This window comes from Dermacentor andersoni, chromosome 5, assembly GCF_023375885.2.
Source record: "Dermacentor andersoni chromosome 5, qqDerAnde1_hic_scaffold, whole genome shotgun sequence".
NCBI lineage: Eukaryota > Metazoa > Arthropoda > Arachnida > Ixodida > Ixodidae > Dermacentor > Dermacentor andersoni.
Window position 1 is genome coordinate 18,753,868 of NC_092818.1, and position 25,786 is coordinate 18,779,653.

Genomic DNA, 25,786 nt, shown 5'->3' on the forward strand with positions numbered 1-25,786 from the left:
ACCATTCATTCAGTATGAAAGGGTTCGAGAGTGCAGCTTCCTGTCTGACAAAATAAAAAATTTTGTTGGCAAGCAACACAGCAAATGCTTCTCACCGTCAACAACCAATTCGTGTTGTGACTCCAGATTTGAAATCGCCCACTGCTAACATGTCGATGCAGGAACCAAGGTCATGTGGTGCTTAGAGCCGATGACCTGTGGTTTGTTAGAGTAACAGAATTAGTGCCAAAGGATGGTATAGGTGGTGTGATTAGGTTAGGGAATTTGCGTGCACAAGATTTGGAATGACAGCACAGCAGAGTTTCTGTAAAACTTCACTTTGCACACTTTACAAGCACCAAGAACAAGTTTAACTGAAGCATATCTGAAACACTTAAGTGTAGGAATAGTTGTTTAGAAGTGACTGGGGGTGTCCCCTTGAAGCATCTCGTCTGACATAGCACACAATAGAGAGGTTTAGCTTGTCCGGTATTCCAGTAAACGCAGGCGGACGGGGCAATTGGAGCATTGGGGAAGAAGTGTAAATGGTAGCAGCCTGCATGGTGCAGCCACCTGGTGTCGCAGAGATCAAACAGTCAAAAACGGCTAATATTGCACTAACCAAGTGTATTTTACTGTTCTGCGAGTGTAAATTTTTGGCAGCGACACGATTACGCAAGTGCCGGAAATTTACACCATAGCGAAATAGAATAGACTTGGTTAAGGCAATATTAGCTGTTTTTATCTCTTTAAGCTCTGTGCCACCAGGTGTCTGCACCATGCCAGCCACTCACGTTTACGCCTCCGCCCTAACTCAGCTTGCGTTTACCCGAATACCGGACAAGCTCAACCTCCCTAATAACTGTGTCAGTTTATGTGTAGTCGCCATCATACTGAACCAGAACATGCCTTAAATGGGTGAGGCTGCTCTTTGGAGCCGAAAAATTGCTCAAATATCTTTTCACATTCCTTTGCTCCAAATTTGACGAATATGACAGAGCAACCACAAAGGAACAAGGGACATGCTTGTGTCTCATCCCTTGTTACTTTGTGGTTGCATGTGTTGGCTCTGTTACATTTGTCAAGTCGAGTATACACCAACTCGCCCAGAAAGAAGTTTCAACGAAGTAACTTTGCTCCAGGTTAGCGACGTGCACTTACTTTTGCTTGATTGGACCCCTGTGTCATCCTTGATTTACTTTAGCCTTTGCTGTAACCACCATGAATATGCTGCTAATTGTGTTTCCTCATTTTCTCAAAACAGCATTTCTGATAGTGTGACACTTTTGGAGTGATGATATCTCTAGTTCTACTTTTTGTATCTTAAGAATTAATTTTTGTTAGAATGGTAGACACTTAGGTAGAAAGGTAGGCACAAAATGCTGTATGCATATAATATGAACAAATATTATTACAGGAATCTTCAAGGAGTAATAACTTGTTCTGGCTGTTACTACGGATTGTTACTTTAAAAAGTTTGACATGTTGTGCCTTTCAGCTTAGAGCATTTGTTCTTGTAGCACTGTAAACTCTGGTCGTTCAACATCATTTTTGTTTGTCAATCTTTATGACACCATGTATAGTTTACTAATTAGCTCACCTGCAAGCAAGTTATGCAAAAAGCAGAATTTCTTTTTATTTCTGGAAAGTTATTTACCTGGCAAGAAAACTCAATGTACCTTAAATTAGCACATTGAAATACATGAACTCCGCATGTTTTATCAAATGCTACCCTGAAAAAGAAATGCAGATCAATCTCGATAAACGGAAATTGCTCTAACAGAACTGTCACTTAAATGGAACACCATCCTCATGGTAGGTTGGTTATTTATTCTTGCAATTCTCTGTACAATCTCTCTCATTAAATGTAACTCCTGATAAACGGAACCAATTTCCCTGGCTCCTTGAAAGTTCCATTTAAAGGAAGTCCACTGTAATAATAATTGTAGCGCTGGGTCGCACAATTTTGTTCCTTTGTCCGAGGGTGCTGGAAATTTCAAATTCGGTTGCCTTGAATGTGCTAAATCAGTGTTCGCTCCTTAAAGCCTCTACTTTTTTTTAAATTACTACAAGTATGTCTTCATTGTTTGGGTTAAGTCTGGCGGAGACTGTACAGGATGCATTTCAGCACAAGAGAATGAATTTTCGGACCCTTGTGTTTTGTCCTCTTCTTGAGCAAGAATTTTTTGGCAGAATAGCAATGGCGTAACAGTTGGAGGCACTGAGCTGTATTAGATCCCAACAACTTCATTATTCAGGCAGAATAACACTGTATAGGTGGCATGTTACAGAAATGTTCTTAGGACTGAAAGTTGCCTCACACTGAGTTCTGAAACTGTAATGCCCATGGAGGATTTTAAACACCTTTGTTCAACCTAAATGTTCATTCAAATGACGTTTTGCACATTGGTGAAGGTTTTGGGTCTGGTTTCTTGTATGGTGGTTTGTTTCATGTGTTACAATAAAACTGCATAAAGGGAATGTGTAACAAGCTTACAGAATACAAAAGAATGATACAGAACGTATGCAAAATACAAAAATAATATATAGTAACAGAAAATACACTTCTATACATCACCAAGGAAAAAAAGGATGCGGAAAAGCAGCAAAAAATCCTAATATTGAAAGCAGACAGTGTAAGAAAAACCAATTGTAAATGAAAATTTAGTGAGTTACCAAACTATTTCAGACGACATATTTTTTTGTCTTACTTGGGAGAGAGTTCCCAATGGGAATGCAACTGTTCAAATGTAATATGCCATGTGAGTAGTGAGAGGTGGAAATGGAAAGCCACCTTGAGGAAGGGATGCAGTCACCTTGCAGCTTGTGTGCCTAAATGTGCACTTTGTGCAAAAACTCCATGCAGAAAATTGCGATTCATCGGAGGACGACGACGATGATGAAGAGACAGCTTCGGGCAACAGGGCCTTTGGCTTGGCGTACGAGACGGAAGAGCAACGACATGCGCGGGCGTCGCGGGATGAGAAGCGGGCGCGAGCGCTCAACCTGCCCCTGTCCAACGCCGAGATTGTGGACCTGCCAATTGACGAGTTCAACGAGCGGCTCGCCAAGTACGAGCTGACAGAGGCACAACTGGCGCTGATCAGGGACATTCGTCGGCGCGGCAAGAACAAGGTATGCTCCTGTCGCCACACTCTATGTGTCACTGGGTTGTCTGAACTGCACCGGGGGAACTTCTCTGTTTGCCCCATGTAGCAGTACCAGAAAGATCTTTGTAAAAAATAAACAAGTAATCATGTGCTTCCTCAAAGTCACGTTGTGTGAACAGACAGGCAAGGAATATGGGGGCACCTGAAAGTTTATTACTGTCACATTGTAGGGATGGCGAAGTACCAAAGCACTGCCAAAACTCATTATTCCCACTGTAATGACAATGACGTGCTGTTGATAATAAATAAATTAATAGGTTGGGATTTTCTTTATCCCACACTTTCCTCGCCCAATTGTGAAAACGTTTATTGGGAGAACTTTTGCCCAGGCAGGCAGGCAACACTCAAATCGCAATAGCGGCAAGCACAATCGTTCTTCAAATCTAATGTTGTAGTTCAAGCCCATCAGCTATTGGTACACCATTGCTTCCATTGTAATCGCTGCTGTTCAAGTACATTTCAGAATGTACAACACTATTCGTATTGCATATGCAGTCTGATTACTTTCTCTATAGAATTGGTGACAACCTTCAAGATATTTCGGATACTGTAGATGCGTATTGCACCGAGCAATAACCTAATGACAGAGATAAAACCGTAGAAAAGCGGTCCTTGTTAAGAAAGTAAGTGACACTGTGCAATTAGCAAGAATGATGCGGGGAAACGAGAGGCTAGTTTTTTGTAACAACTCTGTGAAGCCAACAGGCGGTTCTCTCTGTGTTCTCGGTCACTGCATAGTGAGGGCTCTTCCGTTCTAGGCCTTGAGGGAGCATACAAAAGTTTATTGGCCCGTTACCTGCTCCTAAGGTCACGCACTGTGATGCTGCATTTTAATTGGTGTTCCACATTCACTGTCAAACAGGCACTGGAAAGCACTCCCAGAGCTAGGTTATGAATACAGTAGACTCTCGATAAAAGGAAATTGCTTAAACGGAACACCATCTTCATGGTTGGCTGGTTTTGTATTTATGCAATTGTATTCAGCTTTCTCTCTTAGTAAATGGAATTGCTGTTAAATGAAACAAATTTCCCTGGTCCCTTGCGATTCCATTGAAAGAGAGTCCACGTGTACATGTGCACAAATACAAAATGATGTAAATAGAGGAGTGGCTACTACCATAGCTTCCTGTGCAAGTTTTTGGTTCAGCTTCTACTGGTGGCGAAATTTTTTTTTGTACACTTTCATTTCCAGTTTATTAATGTGTTGTGAAGTTAGGCAGTCGAATCCAGTTTGTAATGAAGTAATATGTGCTTCGAGTCAATTCAATTTAATTCTTATTTCCCAAAATACCTTTCTTAGACATTTAATTGATTAGCCTAAGCATGTTGCACTTGTAGACTGACCAGGCAGCAGATGGAACATGTAAATATATATAACAAAGCCTGTGCCACAGAGCTAATGTACCAACATCACATGCTACACATTATCTTTCCAAATTCAAAATAGTCCTCACAAAAGTCAAAAAGCAAATCACATTTCAGGTGTATATTGCAGCATTTACGAAAGCCGAATTTCATACGTAGAAATCAATTATGCATTATCAAAGAAAAAAAGTTTAAAAGAGAAAGAGAGAGAAGCAAGAAAAAGGTATTTGATGTCGAGGTATTGCAGTACATAAAAGGACCCTATGTTACATGATATATTGGCCCCTACAGTCGTGCACCATTTTGTCATTTTTTTATGCTTTTTTTTTTTTTCTTTTGGAAATAATTCTGAGCAAGTCATCATCAGTTCGATCTCTTGTTACCACATTGTCATGGTTTAATGAAGCGCTCTGCTGTACGTAATGTTTTTGCGAACAGGTATCTTAAAATTATTACAGAAATAATACTGTGAAAGCACAACAAAATTAAAAGGTTTTTGTATTCATTGTACACCAAGAACAACATGTTTTTTTCTATGCCAACTGATTGCAGTAGAGTGCCGTAAGCTATTGAATTTACAATTTGTTTAATTGTATTGTTCACAGCTTTTCTCTTATAGTGTGAGCAAGTGTTGTTGCATACATTAATACAGATTCAAATAATGCTTTGTATATGATTATCCTCAAATTCAGTGGGGTTTTCCCTCGCAAGTTGTACATCATTGCCACAGCAGCCCTTATTCTTTTAGAAATATAGGCAACATGTTCAGTCCATGTAATCGCAAAGAACACCCACGTTCTTCACTGATTTGTACCTTAAAGCTAGTCATTTACTTGGGAAACTTGTCAAACCGTGCCAATATAAAGGCAGCTGTAGAGAAATATTTTTATGCGGGTTTCTGAACCATAATAACTTCGTTTTTGTAACATTTACAAATATTGCATTTTCTGAAAACCAGTCTCGTACATTGCTAATATTCTGCTGAAAGGTTCGATTCTCTACTTTATATTCAGATGCCTCGAGGGCAACTGCTGTATTGTTGGCATATCGTAACAGCTTCGAATTAGTCTTTAATAGACCCAGATCAGGTACATATACTGGGTGTCCCAGTTAACTTGGACCAAGATTTAAAAAAAAAAAAAAGCAAGAGCTCTAGAGGAATCGTACCGACTGCATAGTAGCCATAGTCGTGTGTACTCAGAGCCACTATTTTTTTCATTGCGAAGTATTGATTAATTGCTTTTAATTAGTGAACGTTTTCATTATAGCTTGAATCGCAAACATCAATTACAATATTGCAAGGCACCTAAAATAACCTCCGAATCAAGCATTTGTTTTGCCTTGTTGGTTTTAAGCACTCAAAACATCTGAGATACAAAACAGATACGCGCTCATGCGCCGCTGACGCATTGAGAAGCATAGCAGGGGAGGGAGGGATTTCGAAGCCGGAAAACCGTGACTGTGCACTTTTTTTTCGCACTCATCTTGTTCTGTAGATAGGCGTGCCCAGAATGTATGTTCCTTTGTTCCCTTTAGAAATAGAAATACCACAGGCTATGTCCATCTAATGCGTTTTGGCATATCTGTATGGCCAGCATATGCTGTTGTCGATTATGTAAATCATTTTTGCTTGACGTGCCAGTGCTTAGATAATAATGGGAGATCTCAACAGTACCACGCCGGTGACCTGCTCTTCAAGAAGACAGTCATGCCCTTCACGAATGATCGGGAGGCTATAATGATCCTGGTTCGGGGGGCGGCACATGGCGACACGGGGAAGGCAGCCAAGCTATTCCGGATGTGGCATTGTGGAGGACGTCCTAGTCCGTCAACAATACTTAGAATGTACGAAGCCCTTTGCGAGGCAGGTAGCTTCACAAGAAAGCGACACAGGACTGCGACAGTAGTTAAAGAAGAGGAAACGGATGTTTTGGCATTCCTTGCTGCTAACCCTCATGATAGTGTGCTCCAGTGTGGAGGCCGGAACCTCAAGGTCATCGGTGTGGAGGATTTTAACGAAAGGTCATATGCACCCGTACCATGTGCATTTTCATCAAAAACTTGAAGACTGAGATTTTGAAAACAGACTTGACTTTGTCAATTAGATTCACGAAATGTGCAGAAGAACCGGACTTCCTTACTCGCATGCTTTGGAAGGATGAGGCTAATTTCTCCAGAAACGCACAAGTTAATCTTCACAATGTGTACTACTGGAGTGATAGGAATCCCCACTGGCTGACACAAACACGACACCAATCAGTGGTTGTTTTAATGTGTGGTGCGGTATTTTTGATGGCAGCATCATCGGACCCACCTTTTTTAACAACACACTAACGATGCAAAACTACGTCAATGACATCCTCGAGGGCCCCGTGAATATCTGTTGCTTCGTTCCGCTTTCGCACCTTCGGAACATCTGGTTTCAACACGATGGTGCTCCTGTGCATAGTAGTAGTTGGTTTAAGCATGACTCGACAAGCTTTTTTCTGGACAGTGGATTGGCTGGCACGGACCTGTACCTTGGCCTGCAAGGTTGCCAGACATGACACCACTGGACTCCTTGTGGGGCTACATGAAAGATTGCGTGTATAGCAGTGAAACTACCACACCGGACGCCCTAAAGGCAAAAATAAGCAGAGTCTGCCATGAGATTCCAACGTCGTTGGTCAAAGCTGCAACAGCACAAGTGTTGAAAAGAAGCAAGTACTGTATTGCTTCAGACGGTGACCTGTTTGAGCACGTGCTATAAGTGGCAGTGGAAGATAACCGCTCATAACTGGTGTAATGCGTGGCTGTTTAATGCACCTTCATGATGCAACCCTATCCTTAAATAAAAAAAAAGCTTGCAACGAAGATAGAAATAAGGTAAAAAACTGTTTTGTTTTGCCTCTTTTCCTCAGTTTAAGAGACAGAAAGGGTAAATGACTAAACCAGTTGCACCTTTGGATGTTTCTTTGTGGGCGGCTTGGATGCCTTACATGCTTTTGGTTTATTTTTATTGAAATAAACTCCTGAAGAGCTATTTTTGTTCTTCCGAGAGCTGCAGTTTTTCTATTTTCATGCTCTTTTGCAAACTTTCTTTTTAACATTGGTTGAATTTCTTTTGTAGCTTTGTTTCATGATCGAGCACAACATTCTTCCGTCCGCAGATGCCGACGCTTATTGCGCTAGGCTAATTAGGTCGTGAAACCTCTCGAGCCATCCTACATGACAATGCCGTGCACGATGCAGCAGTAAACAAATGCAGCCGTAATCTTTTATTAAAGGTTGCTTGGAAGCGCTGGAGTAGCGGCACGCGAGTGCACATCTATTTCATATTATGCATATTTCGTGGGCTTTTGTTTTTTCTTGGAAAAGACAACCAGGCACACTTCAACTTGAAATAAATGCTTGATTTGGAGGTTATTTAAGGTGCCCTACAACTTTGTGATTGACATGTTTGAAATTCAAGCAATAATTAAGAAGTTTACTAATTAAAAGCAATTATTACTTCGTGATGAAAGAAATAATGTCTGTAAATACACACGACTGCAGTCGGTACGATTTCTCTAGAGCTCTTGGGTGTTTTTTAAATCTTGGTCTACGTTAACTGGGACACCCATTACATTGAAAAGCAACGGCCTAAGTGTACTACCCTGTTGTACTTTTTCCACATTTCATTGGTTTAAAATCGCCATAAATGTCGCCAAGTTTTACAGACTGTACTCTATTCTTAAAGAATTTGTAAAACTAATTTCAAAGGCCCAAACAGTTCAACTTTTCCAACAACATATTGTGGTACGTTCATTGTATCAGGTGCTTTGGTCAGGTCTAAGAATAGTGCCAGTACTACGTGCTTCATTCCTAATTCATTGTTGATAAAATCCGCAAATTCTTCTAGTAGTGTGATCGAGTTATTGTTGTTTGTGAATCCCAACTGTGCTGTCTTATTTTAAGAAAACTTGCCATAGAATGATTGCATAGTACACGGAATGTGTTTTTCCATGATATGGGCTAACGAAGATCAAATTGCAATTGACGTGTAGTTTGCGCACGCTAATTTCTTGCCATTCTTATATGTATAATGGCCTTACTATATTCGATACGTAACCAGTTTAAAATATTCCATTTACTATCTTCAGAATAACTTCCTTTTATTTATTAAAGTGGTAGAAGAGATCTCTAAAGGGAATTTTATCAAACCCAAATAGTTTGTCCTTCTTCATCCAGCACATAGGTCAGATTCAGAAACAAGTGGCAAAGTGCCACACTTGGCTTGCATTCTTTGTATTCCTTTTTGTGTTTTGTAGGCCCGGCAGTTTGCATCCCCCGACTTTGCTTACGCAAGGTCTAAAATTCCCAATGTCTGTTGGCTGCATATGGTTGTTAATAAAAATAGAGACCCCACTGTTTCTTATGTTCTTCGCTATCAATAAGAGCTGATGTTTCGAAGCAAAAAGTTTTCTACTCTGAGCGTTTTCTTTCTGCCCGTGTGTGTGAAACCGGCACTTCAGAATGAGTTCTTTAAACTTGGAACAGTGTGGTGGGCATGGTAGTACAAGATGGGCTGACTGCCTGTGCAGTCATGGTGGCTTTCTTCTGCCAGGGCTGATCCCACCTGTGTTGCATTCTCTCATCTCCCACCAGGTGGCAGCGCAGAACTGCCGGAAGCGCAAGTTGGACCAGATTCTCTCTCTGCAACAGGACGTTGAGACACTGCACCTGGAGCGCCAAGAGCTGGAACGACGGCACGAGGAGCTGCTCGCACAACGGCTCCTGGGACGTGACAAGTACAGCCGCCTCTGTCAGCTGCTGGCTGCCCACACCGCGAGGCCCCTGAGTCCCACTTTGCAGCAGTTCACCAACGTTGAAGCATCGTTTTCCGCCTGCGACGGTGCCTCACCTACAAACACTGGGGCACGGCTGAAAAAGAAGATGCACACCAAGTGGGAGAGCGATGAGTGAGGCAGGCCCCCTCCCCCTTTTGGTACAGTGGCTAGAAAAGGGCCAGTGGCCTTCGGAATCGCATGTCCATGTGATACATATCCATGAGGTGGAAGGCTGGAAGCCACTGCTTTGTGCTGAAGAATGAGAGACACCCCCCTTCCCCCCAGGTTACACCCTGAAGTAGGTAGTTTTGCCGTGTAACAGTAATTGTCATTAGCCTTTTGTGTGTTACCTCTGTGTAAAGCTGTACGCCCGGTAGTCTTCTGTTTGGTATTGCCATGTGTGCTTCAGCATCGAGTGGCATTCCCGACAAGAAAGGTAGCGGTTGTGCAGTGGTAAAAAGTGGCAATGCAGAGAAGATTACTGACAGTTATTGTTATGCGACATACTTGCACCCATCTCTGTGCTGCAGTTCAGTAGCAAGTCAGTTCGGAAGACCTCCAATGAACATCCAAGAGTTGCAGCCTCTGGCTTGTCACGTTACAGTTGCTGCAGTTGCTAATTGATGCTGGTGTTTTCAAATTCCAGCATATTCGTGTGGCCACTCAGTCATAGTTACCACCGCATCCTGCCAAGTGATGCTCCGGAAGTTTCAAGTGTTGATGCCTGCACTGGCATTGTGGACGCTTGCCTTAGCGCCTTGACAAATGCTTGTGGCGACTGGTCAGTGCAGCGATCGTTTGGTTGTAGGTGCAGTTTGTGAACGTGAGGAATAGCAGCAAAAATCTTCGTACACATTTTGCAGGTTGGTCAACTTAATGGTGCTACGAGTAATGTGTCATCGAGTCTTCCTGTGAGAACCCCTCCTCACAAAGCACAGTCGTACCTCTGCAGTCACTGCCACGGCACCCTTTCTAGCCACTGTATTCCTTTGTCCGTGCAAGAAGAAAGCAACACTTGTGATTTGATGACGCTCAACGACACGCTTCCTTCAAGTGCTGCGGAGGTGTGCTCAGTGGACAATTGGTGAACTGTGTGCGCCTGTGTGCATTGAATGTGCATAAGAGGACCAAGGGCAGTCACCACGTTTCATTCTGTGTCTTTCCTTCTATCGTGTATTTTTTAATTTTTTTTTAAACCTCGCTTTGGTCTCAAGCTACTGCCAACTGTTGTAAATGCGTTTTTCCTTTCTGGGTTCTCTGTAAAGTGTTAAAGTGAAGGAAAAACCAAACTGTTTGGCTTTGTGGTTTTTTACGGCACTAGATTGTTGCATTGTAAATATAAATGTTTCTTAGCTTTGCTGTGAAATAATGAATTTGTGCCTTTTTGAGTACAGCAGACCAGCTAAGTCATGCAAAGAACAATAGAATCTTTCTTCTTTCTTTTTCTTTAGGTATCACATTAGTAGCCCTCAAGGGAATGTTGAGTTTACTGGAGACGTACGCCGAAAGTGCAAACTTGTGCAATAAACTACTTGTGCTACAAAATTCTTGTAAGCTAATACCTTGCAGGATATTGAGTGCTGGTGTGGTTTAACAGTTTATATTTGCACAAGTCGAATGCATTATTTATTCCGTGTGATTCACATTATTGTCCTTTGGTTACTACACTCATTCTGTGTCAGGAATGCAGTTTCATTTCTAATAAACTTCGTTGATGAGTATGACCTGTCTACATTGCTTGATGTTTCTGCCACCTCTGTGATGTAGGTGGTAAGCCAGTGGCAAAAACAGTGTTTACACTGTCCCAAGACATATTTTTCTTGGGCAGCGCTTGATGGTATGATTTCTTGGCAACATTTAAGGTGTGTCCGCAGGTCATTCCCGCATAACATGTTCTTAATTTACTGCTCAAATTATATATGAGCTGTTACTTGACAGATGGGCTAGTTTTTAATAAAATCTGTGATTAAATGGCATTGTTAAAACAAAGTGGATCAAAATCGAGCATGGGTTCGGTGGAAAGGTCATTGCATTTCCGCGCAGTCATGACAAAAACTACAAAAGCGTACAGTAGTCTGCTGTCTCGACAAGCAGTGAACTGGAAGTACAGCTGAAACAAATGGAATCATGATGGAATGTGTGGAAAAAGCACGAACTGAAGGTGGTGGGGGTATGGTATGGTATGATGAACTTTATTTAATGTCCTGAAGATCAACCCTTAGGTTGACGCAGGCGGCTCCCACGTCGGGACAGTAAGGTTTAACCTTACCGCCGTATCATGGGCCTTCTGGACGGCCTGTACTTGATCGGAAAGAACTCCACTGTGTAGGACTCGCCGCCACCAGTCTCTCTCCTTGACACAGTCTGTGAAAGTCACAGGACACTGCCAAAGCATGTGATCCAGAGTAATGATGCCATTACACTTCTCGCAATTGATTGGTATCTCTCTTTCAGGATATATCTTGTTAATAAAGTTTGGACTTGGATAAGTTCTTGTTTGCAACAATCTCAGAGTCACCGCTTGAGCTCTATTGAGCTTAGCGTGTGGCACTGGGAATTCCCTTCTGTTCATGTAGTAATGCCTCGTGATTTCATTATATGTAAGTAATTGGTCCCTGTTCTCCTCCTGTATATTATTAAGGTCCTGGTCGCGTGGTGAAAAACTTTAATTGCTCTCAAAAAAGAAGCGCATGGAGGTATGCATGAGCCGGTCCTTACGGGCCTGGCCCTTAATAATACTAGGTGGGATCTCTAGTACGGGACCCCATTGGCGTCGGCCACTGCCCGAGCGCGCTCGGGGTTGAGCGTGCGGTCGAGGTCATAGCAGCCGAGCAGGGTCGCCTCCCAGTCCTCCCGAGTGGGGTTGGGGGGAGGGGGTAATAGCTGCGTTAGATGGGAAGGCCCACACCATGTGGTAAATTTCCATTGACTTCGCACAGTGCGAACATCTGCCTGTGAAGGAAGGATCAAAATGTTTTACTGCTGCCAGGCACAGCAGAGTGTTCGTATAGAGACGGAGTAGAAGCCACTCCTCTGTATTGTATGGTCCTTTACTTGGGCAAGGGTAAAGGCTATCGCCAGATTGATAATGATGGACAATGTCTTCAAAAGAATATGCAGGATGGAATTCTAGGTCCTGATTTAGGGGGTCGAGAAAGGAAGCCCGGAAAGAGAGCACATGGGCGCCGGCGTCGGCTGCCTCATTCCCCTCGAGACCCATATGAGCAGGAGCCGATACTATGTTCTGGCGAGCGGGGTCCCCAGTGTAGGTGCAATTTTGAAGTAGTCAGTAGGCTAAGTATGGAGCCCAGCCTTGCTCGACGTTCCGACAGGCCCCTCGCGTGTCGGAAATAATTGATTTGGAATCTGAGTGGAATAGCAGCCAGTGCAATGGCAACCTCATCTGCACGAGTTCGTGTCGCGGGTGCGAAATATAACCCACTTAACTGTTTCAGACTGGCGGATGACTGCGGCCTTGTACCATCCCCCATGGTGGGAATCGGAGGCGTCCACGTAATAAGTGCCAGGTTTCGACCCATAACGGTGGCCCAGGGCTTTCACCCGTGCAAGCGCCGACCATTATGTTCCTCGCATTTTATGTTGTTAGGAAGAGGGCATACGTTGAGGGTGCATCTCCACTCGAAAGGGCGCCGTACTCGCTCTTCCATAAGGGTGGTGTGTTGGAATTGTAGTCAAGCAAGGAGGTGGCAACCCGACAGTGTCTTAGAGAGACGTGTGTATTGGTTGCTTAAGTGAGCCTCGCGGAGCTCCCAGAACGTGTTCACCATGCCCAGACCCAGGAGGTACTGGTTGGAGGTGTTCATGGGTAGATCAAGAGCTCGTAATCTTGTGGAGGATGACTTCGAGTGCATCCCGTCTTGCTTCTGAAGGTGGAGGTAAGGAGCGAAATATAAGATTCAACTGGTCACGAATGCATGCGCCAGCCGCAAGGCGTCTTTGCCCCACAAACCCCCGCGTTAGTTGGAAACTCGGCGGACCATGCGGGCCACCTGGTCCCCACCTGAACCCAAAGGGTGTAAACTTTTCTTACACTCTAAAAACAGTTTGCATCCCTTGAGGTGTATATTTGTCCGGCAACAATAATCGTCGTCTGCCTTGCTTGCGTTTCCTTTCTTGAAAACTCGGCGCTCGCTACTTTCCTGTCGAGAATGCTGCGTCACACTGATAACGCGCGTGCCGTTCGTGACTGGGAAGTACCGGGCTCGCAGCGTTAAAGAAAGGAAACGCGGGCAAGACAGATGACGATTATTGTGGTGGGACAAATATACACCCCAAAGGGTGCAACTGTTTTTCGTGTGTAAGAGTGTACCCTCTTAGAAAATTCTACACTCTTTGGGGCTTACGCTAAGAAAAGTTTTACACCCTTTGGAGTGTATATTTGCCACACAACATTAATCGTCGTCTGTCTTCCCACATTTCCTTGAAAACGCTGTGCTCGTTGCTTTCCTGTCGGGAATGCCCTTCGTTACTGAAAAGTACCGGGCTCACCGCGGTAAAGAAAGGAAATGCGGACAGGACAGATGACGATTATCGTTGTGTGGCAAATGTACACCCCACCGGGTGCAACTGTATTTAGAGTGTATCTTGTCCCACAACGATAATCGTCATCTGTCTTGCCCGCGTTTCCTTTCTTTAACGCTGCGAGCCCGGTACTTGCCAGCCACTAACGGCATGTGCGTTATCAGTGTGACGCAGCATTCTCGACAGGAAAGTACACTCTTAAAACGGTTGCACCCTTTGGGGTCTATATTTGTCCCACTACAACAATCGTCATCTGCCTTGCTTGCGTTTCCTTTCTTGAAAACTCGGTGCACGCTACTTTCCTGTCGAGAATGCTATGTCATACTGATAACGCGCATGCCGTTCGTGACTGGGAAGTACCGGGCTCGCAGCGTTAAAGAAAGGAAACGCGGGCAAGACAGATGGTTATTTTTGTGGGATAAGATACGCCCCAAAGGGTGTAAATTTTTCTAAGAGTACACTCTAAGAACAGTTTACACCCTTTGGCGTGCCCCTTCTTCCACACAACGATAATCGTCATCTGCCTTGATGCGTTTCCTTTCTTTAACGCTGCGAGCCCGCAACTTTCCAGTAACGAACGGCACGCGCGTTATCAGAAGGGGCAATCCAAATGGTGTAAACTGTTCTATGCTGATAACGCGCGTGCCGTTTCTACAGTTTCTACAAGTTCGAAAGTGCGTCGCTACGCTTCTAACTCTAATAAATCATAGAGTTTCCTACAAAAATATAATAAATCAAGCTGAATACGAAATCTGAGGGGCTTCCGGAAGGAAATGGAATTTTAAAACAAAATCGAAACTAAACTTGTTTGTGCGCGTGTGTGTGTGGAAGAGATGACTTTTGTCTGCAGTCAACATACGCACTACATGCAGCTGCACGTTTAACCTAACTTAACGAGCTGTATCAGCATTTACTGGGATAATAAAATCAATCAAAACGTATCGCGCGAAATATGCTCCGCGGGGACATAACTTTCGCATCGTGAATTTTCCACCACGCGAACTTGCAAGGCACTATAGTCACCTCAGACGATATTTTTCTGTAATCCGAATAGTTGTTGTGAATGGAAAACAAATACAACGGCCACAGGTGGTTGTTCCGCTGGCAAATGATACTGATCGCAGTTCTGGTAGTCCAGGTGGCGCAGCGGCGCAATTGTTTATCATCTGTTTGCATCTCCGTCTGCTACAGTGGTGTCTGTGGTTTCCGCTGGCCTGTGCTTGCACTGGTGCGGGTTCTTTACGCGAAGCAATGAATACGGGCTCACATTGTAGCTAACTTTTCTCCGCTGCTTGTTCTTTGCACGGCTTCCTGCCTTGGTAGGCTGTTTCGACGATGGCTTGCAGCGTCGCAAAAACAAGATACGTAAGACCGCTCTTGATGCCCCGCTTTACGGCAGCGCTATTTGCAGAACGCCGATTACATCACAACGGTCTTGTAGCGTTGCCAAAGTCACCTCTCTTGTTGACAAGCACCGATCGTAATGAGAAGGCCTTGACTCGCCGGATAACAAACCTAACCCATGGTGATCGCTACAGAAAAGGCGGCATCGGTACACCGAACTACGACGTTATCACGGAACCAGGCAACGTCAGTCCCATGCAATATGTTCCTGACAGCATCGCCAAGCCGAGCTACGCCGACAGCGGCATAGTTGTAGGAGTGCCCAAAGAACTGGAAATCAAGACCGAAGAACAGGTTGCCCGTATGCGAGAATCGTGTCGTCTTGCTAAGATGGTCCTCAGCCGGGTATCCAAGCAAGTCAAGGTAACTGTTGCTCGCTGCTTGTGGTTCATTCGAGTATACCTAAGCGCTTTCTAACGATATATTATCGACTAGTTCCGGATTTGATGCTATCAACACGAAAATCCTAAAGCATACAGTAGTCCCTTCCAGTGCAATCCTTAGTCATATATTTCAGCAGTCACCGTCAACAGGGCAGCTGCCGAATGACCGGAAAGTTGGCAAAATCATACCCATTTTCAAGTCAGGTGACAAGAGCGATGTGAGTAATCACCGTCCCATATGACTAATTAGCGTTCCCTGCAAGTTACTCGAACACATCATTTTTACTAATGTCGTTCATCACTTAGAATGTAATAACTTCTTTTTTAAACATCAGCATGGATTCAGAAAAGGCCTTTCATGTGAGACACAACTAATTGAATTCACTACGGATCTTTTTCAAAATATGGACGACAATGCTCAGACTGACTCAGTATTCATCGACTTCTCTAAAGCATTTGATCGCGTGGCTCACCGTCGCCTCATTTCTAAACTCTCATGCTTAAACCTTGACGAACTAACAATTTCTTGGATCAGAAACTTTTTGTCTTTTCAAAAGCAGTCCACTGTCATTGACCAGTACTCTTCCCCTTTCAGTAACGTAACATCAGGCGTACCTCAGGGCAGTGTCCTTGGACCCTTACTCTTCCTGATTTTCATCAATGACTTGCCATTTAACATTACATCCAGTGTTCGACTATTCGCAGATGACTGCGTTATCTACCATCAAATCCGGCCCCCCCGCTGATCATATTGCTCTTCAACATGACCTTCAATGCGTCACTAACTGGTGTTTGGATTGGCAAATGACTCTAAACACTAACAAATGCAATCTAATGACATTTACTTGCAAGAAGTCCTACTCTATTTTCAGTTACTCACTTGGCAATAGTATCGTCGCTCGCACATCTTCATACAAGTGCCTTAGAATTATTCTAACACCTAGCCTTTCATGGTCATCCTGCATTGAGAAAATAACGGCTAAAGCATTGCGCACTCTCAGATATCTAAAACGTAACCTTCGCAGCTCTTCTTCCCTCACTAGAAAGATAGCCTACCAAACATTAGTGCAACCGCAGCTCGAATTCGCAGCTTCTATATGGTCACCTCATCAGGCATATCTAATCCATCTTCTCAAGTCGATCCAAAACCGAGCTGCACATTTCATTGCTAGAGATTATAGCCCATTTTTGAGTGTAACTAACATCAAGTTGTCGTTGTCGCTTTCATCTTCGGAATCGCACAGGAATATAGCATTACTTTGTCTTCTGTACAAAATCATGCATAATGTACGCCCATCTACTTTACCACTCGTTCGTCCCTCTTGCACATCTAAACGTCTGCATAATCATCTCAGTTTCCAACGCATCTTCGGTCAAACCAATGCATTCAACTCCTCAGCTTTGCCACGTGCGATTGCACTGTGGAATGGTCTTCCTGATAGCATCGCTGACATTAACGACCCATTAACCTTCAGACAAAAAATCAATGCATATTTGGCTAGCACTTAGTTAAAAACAAGTATCTGTTTACTTTTAACTTCATTGTTATTTGTTCTAAGGTTGTTTGCTTTACTGTATACTGAAAAGCTAACTACTGTTCGTTTACCTTCCTTTCCTTCTATCTTTGTTTATTTTGTGTTCTTTGTTTATTGTTTGATTCTTGTTCTGTTCATATTTATGTAACAAAAACTATGTTTTTGCTCCACAATTGTTATCTGTACCGCCCCCCCCTCACGCAATACTCCTTCTGGAGCCTGTGAGGTATATGAAATAAAAAAAAATATATATATAACCAATGAACGGTGTTCCTTTTTTAATAGATCTCAATTCGAAAGTAGGAAAGTAGGATCTCAATTCGCCAGAAAGTAGGTTTCTGGCGTTCATCAGCTAGGCATGCCACAACTGCAGCTGACACTGCCTCCTGGAAAAACGTCACGAAGAAACTAAAGGCCATAGAACCTTAATGCAATTAACCTTACCTTTGTAACATGGCATCATAAGACCTACAGATAAGCATGAGGAATATTTTCCACACTTGTTGAGAGCATTAAGTCATTAAGCATGCATGCTCGGAAGTATGATCACCCCGAACCTACAATGTGCTTCAGATGTTGCTTATAAACAATATAAGCATTTAATGCACTTTGTTAGTGTTCATTTGAAGGAGAACTGACACAAAAATATGTCCTGCATTTTGTGCTTTTTTGGGTAGTTGTCAGCGCCATAATTACAGTATGGAAATCTTGATTCCCCAAGAATCCCCAAAATAATTATTATTTATGATAATTAATTACAGCACCTTTTGTACAACCTGTGCACCAATGCATTTCAAGCACAGCTTTGGACAGGAAAAAGGTGATGGTGAGCCATGATGTCACCGGAAACAAAGGTGGTGGTCACGTGGTATCACAAACCGCTTAAAAGCACCATGATTCAGCCTGATACAGTAGTTGAAGGCCATACAATGACCATGTTACCAAAAGCTGCCAAACAGGCCCTTCCACTTGTTCGCATCTCTTGGAAATGCAGGCAGACACACTGCCCCTGTTTGTCCCTTCAAGTCCTGAATGAACTCAGCCTTTGGTAGCACCATCATAGTGTGTGTGTACGTGCCAAACGATTCTTGTTTATTACATAAAGAGGGTCTCGAATCCGGAAACATTGATGCCTTTAGGTAGCATGTGTGGGTTCATTGACCGGTTGCCTTCACCCAAAAAGATCACATTCTCGTGACACCTGCGGCAGAAAGGATGTTCTACATCCGCTGCCAAGGTCTGTGAGTGGTGGTGCTGGCTAACACTCCCAGGGTTCTGCTAGGAAACATAAAAACCCAAGAAAGTGGATGGAGAAATGGCACCGCGGTAGCTCAATTGGTAGAGCTTTGCATGCAAAATGCGAAGGTTGTGGAATCGTTGCCCACCTGTGGCAAGTTGTTTTTTCATCCACTTTCATTTCCATTAATTTATCGTTTCTTTATTTCATTTATTAAGCAAAAGTGATTTCCCCTGTGTTGTTCTTGATGTCAATGTTTGTTGGCTTCATATTATATGTGTAGCATCTGGTGTGCTGTGAATAATATACGAGTGCTATGGTCATGTAACCAGTGTTACACTCCCATGCAGAATTGTACCCTCCCACCACAAAATGTGAAATAGTTCCTACCGAAGAACTATAGTAATTTCATGGCACTAAGCCATTTTCTTAGTAAACTACCTAAACTACTGGTAGAAAAAAATAGGTTGAACATTCTTGTTTTTTAATGGGGCATAATTAGATGGTGCATTAAATCATGTTTATAACTAGGCAAGCAGCCGAGTACTGTGGTTCCCAGATTTATCTCTACTGAGATGTCAAATTGTGATTTCAGACTAACATCCTAAGTCATTTTGTATGGACCTAGCTGTTTGGATCAGTTGAATTGCATGCATGTAATGGTTGTTGGAGATTGGCAATTTTAACACAATACTTTTTTTTTTCATTTTATGAGCTTCACTTTACGTAAATGACTAAGGGGATCAGTTAAAGAATTGCTGTGCAACATTTTTGCTAGCTGAGAAACTTATAATATTGTGACTGTCACTATTTGCAACTATGTCTGTATAGCGCTTGTGTCACCATTCTTGATGCTTTGCTGCAGAGTACAACCAACACGGCAAATAGCGAAGATGACAGGATAAAAGATATATGAACAGGGCAGAACCCTTGTCTCGTTGTCCATGCCGTTTGCCCTGTTGAATATACACCAACCAATTGACCCAGCTTAGAACTTTCATAGAGTACATTTGCATATGCACTGTGCAGGCTGGGGTCACCACAGATGAGCTGGACAGGTACGCCCACAAGCTGTGCATCGAGAACAATGCCTATCCATCGCCGCTCAACTACCGTTGGTTCCCGAAGTCTGTGTGTACCTCAGTGAACAATGTAGCCTGCCACGGAATCCCAGATGACAGGCCATTGCGTGATGGGGACATTATCAGTATTGATGTCAGTGTAAGTGCACCCATCATCTAGTGTCATCTGCTACTTCACTGGCAAGCAGAAGTTACTGAAAATTCACCTGACCATCTCTTCCTGTTACTTGTCATTTTGCCTTGCAATTTACTGTTTACGGCACCTACGAATATCTTTGTCATGTGCCTCGCTGACTAGATGCATGCTCATTATAAAATATAAAGATGCCAAATAAACAGACACACACAAGAGAAGAGAATGGGACAGGGTGGCACTCGCAACTCCTTTATTCACAGAACGCAGGCACATATATACCATCAGTCAACACATATGCACAGAGCAAACTTACAATCACGCATATAATCAAACATTCATGACGCACCACGTTCGAGAAACCTCATCTCGGCCTTATATAATGACAACGAAGTTTCGCTAACGCACAAGCTGCCTTTCTTGCCTATGTGATAGGCTTCAACCAGTTCCCTTGCTCTAGTATCACTGCTCATCTGAAAAACGTGGTTCACAAGAGCGTGAGTGACAGGTCCCGATGTGTTTAGGCATGTATTATGTATGCTTGTGATTAATGCAGACTCTTAAAAGCTTTAAATGTTTTTTTCTTTAAGTGAGGTTTCTGTAGGTGAAAATGTTTGGAGGAATGTACAGTAGCATTGTAGTGCACCCTTCTTGATGGCAGTTTTCTGTGAAGAATGAAGATAATTTAGTGCAAGATGTTCTGGTCACCTCATGTAATGTGCAGCATAGATTCAATATGCTATCAAAGAGGTGACGAGAAAGAATACCAGATCCAATAAAGTTTTGCTGGAATTGCTATAATGTTTGCACACAACCTTTGGCCTCTTCAATTTGAGCTAAACATTGATTACTAAAGGCTCTATTACTTTCCCGTTTGCCTTGTATTAGTGAAGTTCTAAAGTGGTCACTTACATGAAAAAAAAATTGATGCAGCATTTTATTTATAAGGGGGAATCAGAAAGACATTGCCCCTGTTTTTTATTAGCAAAATAAGGTACAAACAGGTAATTACAAATGTACATGCACTATTTTTTTACATAGCCCCCCCACACACACACGTGTTCAGACATTTTACCCATTGCAGCACTAAATTTGAGATGCCCCTGTGGTCAGACAATGATGCACGTGGCCTCCCCAAACACTCATTGTCATGCAACTCTTCACGGTCTTTTGCAAATTCACCACACCACCACTTCACACTTCTCAAAGCGAGACACCTTTCTCCACATGGTGGGCTACATTTTCCTTTGGATTTCGATGGGCATTCGTCCCTTGCTCCATATAGAAAACGAATCGCACTGCATTGCTTATATGCTGTGGACGTGGGAAGCACAACCGCCATCTTCAACAACTGACAGCTAGTGCCGTGCCGCGGAGCTACCGGCAGATAAGGCCGGGCTGGTCCAAGAAAGTTCCACCGCTGGGAGTGGATATGTCAAATGTGCAGCCGTAATTTGGCTAAAAAATAAATAGGGACAAAGACTTTCTGATTTGCCCTCATAGATTTTTATTTATTTATTTATTTATTTATTTATTTATTTATTTATTTATTTATTTATTTATTTGACATTTATAGAACTTGTACCAACTTGTACTGACGAAAACTTTCCTGGGGTAATTTTTGTTTATATAATGGTTCAATATTCATTACAGCAAATCTAATAAGGTATGCTGAGGCGCTCTCTGAGTTTGAAGTTTATTGTTTGTTATTGTGTGTACAATCTTGCACGTTGCTCTTTTTCTTGACAAGGTTGCTGCACAATTGCCATCAATATCTTGAGGCTGGTGCGAATCTCACCGTTTCTACTAAATACACTTGTGAGCACACATCACACTGGCTTCTCGAAAAAATTAGATTCCTTCATTTCTTCTAACACACATCAGAAAATTGACGAGTGCACTTTGGTGTTTGTGTGGTAAAGTATGAACTACAGTATTCAATTCTGGGCTGTAAGCTTCGAAGAGATTAAGCTTTTTCCCTTGAACTCGTCTGTACACTGTTTCTCGCGGGTTTTTACACCTTGAGCATGGAAAAGCTTCATTTAAGCAATTACAGTCTGTGTCCTGAAATAATTAAGTTAGAAGTTAATTAGTAAATTTCGGTTGTTTGGTCAATTATTTTGGGATTATCCCACATCTGTTGAGGTCTGTCACTGCTAATAACCCATTGCTAAAAAATGCATTATCTCTATTGCATTGTTTAATACTCTGACTTTCCCAATTTGAAGTGCACTGTACAATCGAATTGCAGTATAATGTAGTTGCATCTGATGAAAAATGCCGTTGTTATATTCTAGATTCAATGTAAGCATGCACAGTAACACCAGCAAAAATATCGAGAATTTTGGATTCAATTTATTACGTCCATGTTTGTTATATTGAAGCTGGCCTGTATGTGTTAAATGGGTAACCAACTGCGTGCATTCTTTTTTTGTTAGGTGTTCTATAATGGCTACCATGGAGACTGTGCCGAGACCTTAATGGTTGGCCACTCTTTGGACGAGAGGGGCAAGGCATTGGTGCAGACGGCTCGTGAGTGCCTGGATAGGGCCATCAGCATCTGTGGTCCTGGCCAGAAGTTCAGTGAAATTGGCAGAGTGATCAGGTAACAAAGCTGTACTGCTTGTGTAGTTCTTTGTAAAACTGTCATCAGGTAAGATTTCAGTGTAGGCTAGTCAGCCTGTGCTGTCCCAAACTATATCCTTGTACTGATGGGAACAGAAAAGGAATAGATTATTCTGGTCTATCCTGCCTTTCTCGCGGCCTGGCTTCTTATTGTGGAGCGTTGAACATGCCCTGTATGGTATGAAATGTGCCGTTTGTTCTACTCGCATTGTGTGCGTTTTTCCAGCACTTTTTCATAGTTTCTGCAAGGGTGATCACTTTCTTACATCTGTGCATTCATTAGTTCATTCATCTACATTTCTCTCAAAGGCATTGCAGTGGGAGTTGTCACCAGTCACAAAAAATGTGTTGCACCAAAAGTAGCATTAGAACATTCAACATGATAGCAAACATCTTGCAAAGCATATACGTTTTGTTGCACTGGAAGGAGCAATACAGTAAGGTACTTCAGAAAGAGGCTTTGGACTTATGCCAGTCTGCGTTTCTCACTTTTTTGTCATGTTGTGGTGTAGCTTTCCTTAAAGGCCCCTTCAAAAATTTTGATTGAACACAGGAACTTGTAAAGTGCTGCCTTGGAAGTGTTTTACCACAAGAAATATCAAATCGGTTTGTTATTAGAGGAGATAGAAGAAATTAAACCGTCCTGTTACCATGCCCCCAAGAAGCAAGCTTCACTGCAAACACTCTCCCCCTTTGCCATGACTAGCATCCACAAGCTGCATTCCTTCCCTGCCTTCACCCATACTGGCCCTGATGTCATGTTAACGTCACAAGCCTTGCATTGTTTTCTTTCTTTTTTTCCTTTTGTTTTTCGCACTGTGACGTACTTCCAGTGGTGGCTTTGCATGTTTTTCATCGGATGATTTACCGGAGTCATGTTCCATAATTGGTGATGTTGCAGGTGTGTCTCTTATTTCGCTGTGTTCCAATACTCGCCGTAGGTGGCAAAGTAGACGGCTAAGCGAAGACAGCCAGAAGACAAGTCAATAACGATGCAGGCTACTTTCCTGTCCATAGGAGATGGTGGCTGAGCAGGACACTTGGAAAGCCAACAGGAAGGTTGTCTGCACACTAAAAAATGAAGACGCGCTTTCCTGTGCCCTTAATATAAGCCACATCGTGTTTTTCATAGGTTCGCAGTCACAAATACATAAAATAGAAAAATAATTCGTGCTTTTCTCAACTTTTTCTTGTCGCCACGAGGTGCCGTCACGCCGGAGAAGCGTCTTCCATATGTCTTCCAGATAGTTTGGAACACGTTCCATTACATGGCCTCGGAGCTGTCTTGGCCATCTCCTTAGCTGTCTATGTAGACTGTCTCCAATACTGGCCAGAATTGGAACGCACCCATAGAGTTGTTTATCGGTGTGACCTTAATTCTCCAGCAGGAAGCGGGACTCGCTCAAAAGGAAGGGTGCACAGGCTTTAGTTAGAAATTTGAGCTGTTTTTGCACCGTGAAGCAGTTTGATACTTTGCAGACATGACCATCAGTGCATGATCAGCACACCATGTTTGTCAGTTTGCAACCCCCAAGTCTGGAGAGGGGTCCTTAAACCATAAGGAACCAGCTAGCCCAGCAGCAAGTTTTGGTGGAGGTGTAGTAGAAGGGAAATAGCAGCGGAGTGAGCCCCGAAGCATGACAGCTGCCCTTGATTTAAATATACTACTGTGGAATTGCATGCACCATGAGGGGGAGTTCCTTTAAGATCATTTGCACAGTAGGAACCCGAATGTGAAATGTAATTACAGTGACTGCAAAATAGATGAAAATAAAGGAAATGTATTTGTAAGTAACTCAACCAAATGCAGTTTTTATGAGGAAAAAAAAAAAAAAACACTTCATCACCTTCTGTACTGAAAAGTAATGCAAGGCGCAGTTTTGATGTGATGGAATCTGAGTTACTTGTGGCTCCAGAATCGATGAAATATGCACTAGAAGGGACAAGAATGCTTGCAAATGGAATTTACAAGTAGCTCTTTGGCTGTGTTGCTGCTGTTGGGCCCAGTAGCAGTGCTTTCTTAACTTGTGTTCTAAAATGACAATGTCGACGATTTCTGGCAGCCTTTCCCCATTTCCCACATGTACTGAAAGAATGAGGCTTCTTCCCGCATTGCATATCGGCATCTATTTAGTGTATTCATCTAACTTGCATTTTCTCTTCAATTAGCTTTATGTACCTCTAAATGCATAAGAATTTCAATCCCTACCCAATGACAAAACCTGTCTGTCCATCTATCGCTTAAAACAAATTGCTATAAAGAAATTAATCTATAAAACAAAATAAATTCGAAAGGAAATATGTTGGCAGTGGTGAGCTCTGAACCTGCGACCCTACGCTCGGAAGCCGACTGTCTTACCCACTGGGCTAAACACCCACGCTTGCTGAAAGTGAATATATGTGAACCATATGAATGTGTTGTACTGGCGGTACAAAACAAATGTCAAAGGAGAACAGTTTTTATAAAGGCTTTGTTGAAGGATTTGGTTATGGTGGAATAAAAGCCAGCTCTAGGACCACATGTAGAGCCGACTTGGAGCATTGTAGACATCAAGAAAATACGCGAAAATGTAAAGGCAGACATGCCACATCCCTGATGTGTTTCAGTGGTTGCGGGATGTGCCTTCCATTGGGGCGTTCCTTCACCGACCAAAATGCCACCGATCTATGAGGCCTCATGTGCTTTGTGTTGTGCAACACTGACAGATAAGCAGTCATTGAGTTGATAAGGATGATAAGGAGTGATGAGGGCTTATATGGGTCTCATCACAGTTGATAACAGTTCGACACAGGTGATTAAGGTGCTAAAGAGCAATAAATGCTTATAATGATCGGAGCAATTCTGAGACGCCCCGCAGGGGCATCTGCGTCAACAGGCATTTGGTGTGTTGCGACACCACATACCCGAGCGTACGGGGGTTGGACCCTCCCGCGTGTAGCCGTGCGCGGCTTAGCCGTGTCCGGGGAAAGGGGGATCCTGGGGGTTGAGCCGATGCCGGATGTTCGGACTGTTAAGGCCCCCCGGCGGAGGCAACACGCCTCTTCGGCCTCTGCTTCACGTAGACGGCACCTCCAGGCTGACCCACCTAGGGGAAATCGGAAATCGCCTTTTCCTGTCCCCCTTTTCAATCTTTTTCTTTCCTATCTTCTTTCTTTTACTGTCCTATCATCTCTTCTCTTCCGTCACTTCCTAATTTTCCTAGGACAGCTAGGGTTAGCCTTGTGTATGTGCCCTCCCTTGGGTATAATATATTAGGTTATAGTGGCAATGTACGGTTGGTGCCTGCAGCCTTACGCGTTAAGTTCTGCAGCGTCCCCAAGTTGGGCTCCGTGGTGGGTGGCCGCCATTGCTGCCGAAAACAAACCGAAATACTATGCGAACACCCGCATTTCCCCGCCTACTTGATCATCACCCTCAGGAGAGGGGACGCACCAAAGACTTAAGGGCATGTTTCACCCGCACAAAAGAGACCTACCCGAAATACCATGTTGTACACAGGCCAGATTCATTTCGCCATTCACA

The 25,786-nt window shown here is 43.2% G+C and overlaps 2 protein-coding genes across 6 annotated transcripts in view; both read left to right on the forward strand.

The window, feature by feature from the left end:
* cnc (NFE2 like bZIP transcription factor cap-n-collar) overlaps nucleotides 1-11,043 on the forward strand; it is a 194,035-nt gene extending 182,992 nt beyond the window's left edge. For all 3 annotated transcript variants that reach the window (XM_050177397.3, XM_050177394.3, XM_050177395.3), the window contains 2 exons: nucleotides 2,846-3,114; nucleotides 9,141-11,043. In XM_050177397.3, coding sequence (XP_050033354.1) covers nucleotides 2,846-3,114; nucleotides 9,141-9,458 — 587 coding nt within the window. In that variant the 3' untranslated portion in view covers nucleotides 9,459-11,043. The remainder of the gene's footprint in view (nucleotides 1-2,845; nucleotides 3,115-9,140) is intronic.
* Nucleotides 11,044-15,016: 3,973 nt separating this feature from the next.
* The window catches only part of LOC126529938 (methionine aminopeptidase 1D, mitochondrial), a 40,432-nt gene continuing 29,662 nt past the window's right edge, over nucleotides 15,017-25,786 (forward strand). For all 3 annotated transcript variants that reach the window (XR_008612297.1, XM_050177409.2, XM_055070131.2), the window contains exons 1-3: nucleotides 15,017-15,631; nucleotides 19,453-19,644; nucleotides 22,077-22,243. Coding sequence is in view for 2 of the 3 variants with exons in the window: in XM_050177409.2 (XP_050033366.1) it covers nucleotides 15,200-15,631; nucleotides 19,453-19,644; nucleotides 22,077-22,243 (791 nt within the window). In the remaining variant the exon portion in view is untranslated. The remainder of the gene's footprint in view (nucleotides 15,632-19,452; nucleotides 19,645-22,076; nucleotides 22,244-25,786) is intronic.